The sequence below is a fragment of the Haliaeetus leucocephalus genome, unplaced genomic scaffold (assembly GCF_000737465.1).
Source record: "Haliaeetus leucocephalus isolate CR32 unplaced genomic scaffold, Haliaeetus_leucocephalus-4.0 Scaffold840, whole genome shotgun sequence".
Lineage (NCBI taxonomy): Eukaryota > Metazoa > Chordata > Aves > Accipitriformes > Accipitridae > Haliaeetus > Haliaeetus leucocephalus.
Genome location: NW_010973276.1, coordinates 2,235,445 through 2,242,901, shown reverse-complemented (window position 1 = coordinate 2,242,901; position 7,457 = coordinate 2,235,445). Strand labels below are relative to the sequence as shown.

Genomic DNA, 7,457 nt, shown 5'->3' with positions numbered 1-7,457 from the left:
TGGAAGAGTAATTGTGATTTTACTCATCTTACATTTATTTTAGATAATTTTAGAAGGTGGGAAGGGAGACCTATTTCTTTGCCTTAAATAAATATCTTCAGCTGCTTTTTTTTCTAGCCCCAAACCTCACTTTTTTAGCTTATGAGCTCACACTGTTCTTGCACTTGAGTTTTGAACTGTTTTCTGTTGCCCCCAGTTGGCTGAAACCTGACATGGGAAAAAAGGCCAAGCACAAGACACAGATTAAGAAGAAGACGTTGAATCCTGAGTTTAATGAGGTAAAGACAGATGTGATTTTTTTTTTTATATTATTAAATCAACTTAGCTAATTACTATGTTGTGCAGAGGAAGTAGAAAACAAGCTTACCGAGGTTTTGTTCCTCGCTTGGGCTCCTTTCCCCCTTCTGCACCCGGGAGTATTTTAGGAAGGACTTTGCCACTGGAGATCTCACCAGTTCAGTGCTGGGCAGCACCGGTACACTGAAACCTCCCTGCTGCCAGCGCTGCCGATTCTGTGTCACCCTGGCTGGGGGTGTGGGTGGGACAAGCATCCCTGGGGATCCTGTGGCTGGTGCTGCTTTGATGGGACACCTGCAAAGTGCTCACTTAGATATGCAGGGTGAGCTCAGCTTCTGGGTTTGTGCGGCATGTTGTGATCTTGGGAGGAGAGATGCCACAGGGAAGGAACATTTGCTCTTCATTAGTGTATTCTAAATACTCTCTCACTGGATTTTGAATTCAGTCTGTACAGAGAGATCACTTGCAATTCCTTTAACTGCAGTTTTCTGGGTCTGTTTTCCTGGGATGCTTGGGGTGACGTGGCTGTTCTCCTTCCCTTCTGCAGGAGTTCTTCTATGATATAAAACACAGCGATCTGGCCAAGAAGTCACTGGACATTTCTGTCTGGGATTACGACATTGGAAAATCAAATGATTACATTGGTGAGCTGCAAGTCTCTGTGCTCTGGGGTGCAGTTTTGAAGCCTGATATACTGCTCGCTGTACAGGAGGGATGCATAGGTCATCTGAGGGCTGAGCTTTGAGGTGGGACCATGCAGGTTGGTTGGGCACTTGTATCAGGCCATCAGATACAACACATAGGATCATAGGATCATTTAGGTTGGAAAAGACCTTCAAGATCATCAAGTCCAACCATCATCCATGCCCACTAAACCATGTTCTGGAGTGCCTCGTCTATGTGCTTTTTGAATATCTCCAGGGATGGTCACTCCACCACTTCCCTGGGCAGCCTATTCCAATGTCTGACAACCCTCTCAGTAATGAAATTTTTCCTAATATCCAACCTAAACCTCCCTTGCCGCAATTTGAGGACATTTCCTCTCGTCTTATCTCCAGCCACCTGACAGAAGAGGCCAGCACCCACCTCACTACAACCCCCTTTCAGGTAGTTGTAGAGAGCGATAAGGTCTCTCCCCTCAGCCTCCTTTTCTCCAGACTAATCAGTCCCAGTTCCCTCAGCCGCTCCTCATAAGACTTGTGCTGCAGGCCCCTCACCAACTTGGTGCCCTTCTCTGGACACGCTCCAGCACCTCAATGTCCAATGTACTGCCCCATCTCCAGCATCCCACGGGGTCTTCTGCGCAGGCAGAGCATCTCTAGTTGTTTCCATGAGATTTGAAATCCAGAAGGTGGAACGAAATGCTGCAAACATGGGCTCCGTCCCCATGGAAGTGATTTACTGGAACATCAGCATCATCTCTGAATATGATGTCTTTTCTCCTTCCTTTCTTCCAGGAGGCTGTCAGCTTGGCATTACGGCTAAGGGGGAGCGCTTGAAACACTGGTATGAGTGTTTGAAGAACAAGGACAAGAAGATTGAACGCTGGCACACCCTCCAAAATGAGAATCATGTTGCCAGTGATTAAAGGGAGCCGCTGCCCAAACTTCCCCAAATGGCCCATCCTCTGCCAAGCCCCCTGTAGATCTCTGATGTCCGTCTTCCAGCACAGTCATGCCTTGCTACACGCCTCTGGTCCCAGGGCAACAACACTCTTCTGCCTCCTCCAAGCATCCTCTGTGCCCTGTCCTCAGTTCCACCTGAAAACTAACCCAGATCTTTTATATTCCCTCCTTTTTTTTTTTTTCTTTTTTTTTTTGGGGGTGGGTGGTGGTGGTGCAGGGTGTGTCATTGAGGTATCCTGGTGTGTAATTTTGTCAAGCAATAGTTACCCTCTGACTGTTCCTCTTTCTCACTAGTCTCACGCACGCCGTGATTGCGTTCCTGTTGTGTGTGTGATGCTCTGTGTTCCTCCAACCTCCGCTCGCGTGCCTCGTCCCATCGCCACCAGCTCGTGGCTCCATTATCTCTCAGTGGGATGTGTGGCCACCAGGCCAGCCGTGCTCTCCTCCGGTGTGGTGGTGGGGGGCTGAGTGCTGGTGTCGGAGCATCGGCCTGTTCCGCTTGTGTGATATTGATACCTCAGTTGCAATAATGAAAAAGCTGTTTGGCTTTGGTGTGGGTCGTAACTGTAGCCTGGTATTTGTGTTGTGATTAGGCTAAAGCCTGTGTCACTGATGTAATCCTGCGAGTCCTGCTTGAGCTTTAGTTCTGATTTGGTACACTTGAGTAATATTGTGGTACATCCTTTGCTGAGAAGATCCACCAGTAAAACAGTAACAATAACCAGAAATAAGGAGCCACTCTGTGCTCACAGGGAAACAGAGATTTGGGTTGGTTTGTGTTTGTTTCCAGCCTCCGCGTGCGGTTTCTTTTACCTGAGGAACTCACATGCTCCGTTGCTGTAGGAGCACACCCGTGTTTCAAGCTTGTGACTACCTCCTCTTCCCGTCCTACCTGTGTAGTAGTGACTAGCTGAACCCCAAGGGCAGTCCCTGGGCCTTCCTCAGACTATCCTTTCTGTTGCCAACTGTTTGCCGTGCCACATGCAGGAGGGAAGCTGTGGGAGAAGATACTTCCCACCAACTAGCTGATGTGTGCAAGGATTATTGCTTTAAAATACCACAAATACTGAGATTAGCTGGAACAGTTAGAGGTCTTCCAAACTTTGGGTTTGGTGGCTTTTTTGGTGTTTGTGGGTTTTTTTTTTTTTTGTTGGGTGTTTTTTTGGTTTTTTTTTTTTTTTTTTTTTTGAATCTGCACAAGAACCACTGTTTTCAACCTGAGCTTTAATGATTGTCTGGAGGTGTTTGATTTGTCCTCAATAGCAGGAGAGTCAAGATGCTCTCAGACTGATGCTGATCGGGTTTGGTCCCGTTTTCTGTCTCTGGACAACCTCAAGCATAGCAATGTCGATAGCAGCACACTAAGCACTACTGGAATATATTATCAGTCAGCTACACACTGCGCATGTTGTATGAAACCTGAACCCCAGCCCCTTTGGTTCACGCTGTCGTCCCATGACTTCCCTTGCAACCCACTGCCGTAGTCTGCTGGCGTGCTGTCTTGTGGCGTGTTCTCAATTCAGCTGTACCGCAGAGCTGTTTCTTTTGAATTGGATGAGTTATTTTCCTGTTCTTGATTATTTATTTATTTATTTATTTCCCCAACCTTCCCCCAGCAGAATTTGCTCTGAGTGCTGACTTGCAACGAGCATCTCTGCAGGGCTGTGACTTCTGCAGCTGGTGGGGGCTGTGTGATGCTAACCTCTGTGCATGCCGAGCGATGCTGCTGGTGTGGAGCAGACCTTCCCCAGCTCAGGGCTTGCATGTTGAAAGAGGTCTGCTTCCCCCCCCCCCACCCCAGCCCTGGCTGGGTGCTGCCAGCTCCTTGTAGCCAGTTCTCCACCAGGAGACACCCTTGGACCACAGATGGGGAAAGCAAACCTAAACCAGCATGGGCATCCTCTGTGCCGTTCAGCCAGAGCTGGGGTAGGTCTTCCATCACCCCAGCCTCTGTCCAGTGGCATGGCCACTGAGATGGGAGCTGCTCGGGGCATGATGCACAGAAGAGTGCAATGGGAGAGAGGGCACTCTGAAAATGGCTTTCCTCTCCCTTCCATGAAGTTCTTGACTCTGCACCAGTAAGTGCAACGTCCTGGAGGCCCTGAGCCATGCTGCCCTCGGTGCAGGCTGTACAGAAGACCTAGATTGAAGCGACCTGGTTCTTTTGGATTGTTTCCCTCTGTGTCCCATGCTGCCCTGTGCAACCATGACTGAAAACTTGCTGCTCGGGGCAGAGGTGGTTCGGCTCTAGGATGCTGCCGTCATCCCTTCCGGAGTGATGGACCTGCCCAAAACCTTTGCACGGCCCTTGCCTATACCTCTCAGAGCAGTAGATGGGCACAGTGTACTTCTGAGCTGTGCTGGGGAAGTATGTGTCTGGGTATGAAATTACGTTAAAGAGAAAAAAAAAAAAAATCTGAGCAATTCCTTAATTTATTCCAGACCTGTAGCAGTCCAGCCTCCTTTGTGTGTGCAGAACAATTAAATTACAGTTGCCTTTACCCATGTCCTCTATTGACATTCTCTGCTCAGCCTGCTTTCCCTTCAGACAAATGATACTCAAATAATCTCTTTGCACCCATAAAAATAAAGTGCTACTTGCCTATCTCCCTTTTGCTATTGTGCAAACCACAGTCCTGTCTCTGTTTGCCACCCTCTTCTCAGTTTTTCTGATGGTAATTTCTGCCCTGAATGACTTCTTTTTGTTGTAAATAAAGCATGCACATATGGATTGGGAATGGTGGAAAAAAAAAAAAAAAGCCTCTTCTACTGCTGTTTGCATTCAAACTTGCATGCAGTGATTTTACAGCAAAATATCAGTTTACAACTATTAAGAGAAAAAGAAAATGTTACACAGGAACTAGAAATACTCCAGTCTTCCGCTGCATGCAGCACAACATCCTCTCTTGATGTGGTATCTAATAAAGTGAGACTATTGGAAAAGAAAAAAAACCAACAAAACAAAACATGATGGTTTTTGGCTTCTTTCATTCCCTGTGGGAATATGAACCCTGGTGTGGGCAGTTGTCCTGGTTGTGGGAATTTGTGGTGGCTTGGGGGTGCTGGAAGATTATGCTGGGTGCAAGGTGTTGAGGAATTTGGGATGGTAGCCTGCAGCCCCTTCCCTGTGGGGAGAGGTCCCAGCTCTGCAGAGCTTGGCTTGGCTCTTGTGCACCTCTGGGGGTAATGGGGATGACATGAGTATTGGGGAACAGTCTGGGTTAAAATCCTTCATGCACAGGCAAGACATCCATGGGGTTCCCCTCACTTCATGCCTTGCCGAGTGCAAACACAATGGGCGCACGCCGCTGGGGAAGACTGTAGCACATGCGGAGGTGGTTGCTGCTTTGCTCTGGTGCTTCTGTGTATCCCCTTGAAAAGCAAACCCAGCCCATGAGAAATGACCCTCCTGGTGCCCTTCTTCATGCCCCAGCCCTTTTCCCCAGGTTGGGGGAGAAGGAGCCATTCCCCCCTGTAGCTGCAGCTCCTTGTTGCACTGCTGCGGGAAAACACCACCTCCAGCTGCTGCATCACCCAAGCCAAATTATTCTCCTTTTTTTTTTTTTTAAAATTTTGGCATTTTTAGGCTCAATTTCCAGCATACCATCAAGTGCAGGCCCCAGGGAAGGGCACGCTGGGATGGGGGGAGCCCCTGGGATGGCAGCGGGTGGTGGGTCTGTGGGAGCTGTGCCCCAGCCCTGGGCAGAGGGACACGGGTTGTGGGGTGGCCTCGCCTCTCCGCCCCCCCCCCGCGTGTACCCAGAAAGGGCCCGTGGGGACGGAGCTGAGCCGTGGAGCCGATGGAGCCGGTCCAGCGCCGATGCCCAGAGACAGCAGCAGATGTCAGTGATGCTCCAAGTATGGCACGGGAAGGACGGGCAGGAGGTGCCAGAAGGCTGCCCACCAGCAGGCCTGGTGTCCCCTCAGCACCCTCCGTCCTGGGGGTGGGATCCCCTCAGTATCACCCATCCTGGTGGTGGGATCCCCTCAGTGTCACCCATCCTGGTGGTGGGATCCCCTCAGTATCACCCATCTTGGTGGTGGGACACCTCACCACTTCAGCAGCACCCATTGTGGTGGTGGCCCCCCCAAAATGTAGTTTTCGTGCAAGCTGTTGCTGAGCCTCGATAGATGATGGCCTTGGGGGGGGTGTGTGTGAAGCTGCCCCATCCCCATGGCTGCTCCCACGCACCACAGGTTTAACCCATGGTTTCCCTCAGGCCAGACCAGTGGCAGTTCTTCAAGAGAGGGCAGTTAAAGCCTCCTGAGGTGTCTCCGCTGATGAGATGCCATCACAGTACCTTGCAGTTGGCTTGGGAATAATTGCCCAGGAGAGACCAGGGACTACCTTCCCCAGAACCACTCACTGGTGGTCAGCTGGACTCATCTTGGAGCAAAAAGGTCAAAATGGCAAGTTAGATACCGCTTTGTTGTCATCAGGGAGTTTGTGTAAGAGCCAGCAGCAATGACTGGTATTGAAAATCTCCAAGATATTTGAAACCGTCATGTAGTGCTGTCTGTATGTACTGCTCTTAATGAGGACCCTGAGCCGTCCCACCAGTCAGGGTTATATTCTCACGCACCGCGGCAGGAAAACAAACAGAGGTTAAACATACACAGCAGTGACTGAACTCTCTGAGGTGATCTCCTCTTTGGGGGCAAACTCCAAGGAAAAAGGGAAAAATCAGGCTCACTCCTGGTGAGCTGCAGGATGCGTTGGCTCCAGAGGACAAGGAGAGGGATGGCTTGTGAGGACAATGAGCACGAAGAAGCTCTTTGGTCATGTCGTGCTGGATGCCAAGACGTTTGAGCAGAGAAAATGGGTCATTTTCCAGAAAGGGTGGAGCTGTATACATGCTTGCTCTCAGTGGTAGTATTTTAGGTGGGGTGAGTGGAAGAAAGAGCAACCCACCATCCCCGTAATTACCAGGTGTGCTGAGAACAGCGGGGCAAATTCATCCCCCTTTTTCTGCTGCTAAAGCTTGTTCTCTTCCAAACCTTTCATGGCAGGAAATAGTTAGGTCTTTGTCCTCTGAAAAAATAGTTCTCAGAGACGTCTAGCAGCCTTAAAATTGAGCTTTAACTTCCTTTTATTAGTGTTTTTCAGCATGAGAGCGTCCCACTGATTTTTCCTCTCTGCTGCTGCCCGGTGTTGGTGTGGCAAGTGGGCAGCAGTGGGGGCCCAGCAGAGGGGGCCCAGCCAAGAGGTCCCAACAGATTGGCCACCCAGCTCCAGTCAAGCACCAGAGTGAGCATACTCAATGCCCCCTGTGATTAAGATGAAGTCTTGATTAATTGCAGGCGAGGCAGCGCCAGCTGTGGTTGGCTGTGAAGTCCTGAATGGAAAGTGCTTCAAAAGAGAGAAAGAGGCATTTTGAGCGAACCCATGCGGATAAGAGAGGGTCTTTTGTTCCCCTGATTGATATTTCTGCTCCTATTTTCTTCTCAGTCTTTCTGAAAAGGAAGGCCTTGGATTGCAAATTGCGCTTGATCAGGACCATTATTTGCATGTTCTGCTTTTGTAGGTAGCTTTAC

The 7,457-nt window shown here is 49.6% G+C and overlaps 1 protein-coding gene across 1 annotated transcript in view; it reads left to right on the top strand.

The window, feature by feature from the left end:
* Positions 1–1,885, top strand: part of RPH3A (rabphilin 3A) — a 24,148-nt gene extending 22,263 nt beyond the window's left edge. The window contains exons 18-20 of the mRNA XM_010582271.1: positions 197–278; positions 845–941; positions 1,755–1,885. Coding sequence (XP_010580573.1) covers positions 197–278; positions 845–941; positions 1,755–1,885 — 310 coding nt within the window. The remainder of the gene's footprint in view (positions 1–196; positions 279–844; positions 942–1,754) is intronic.
* Positions 1,886–7,457: the final 5,572 nt, after the last annotated feature.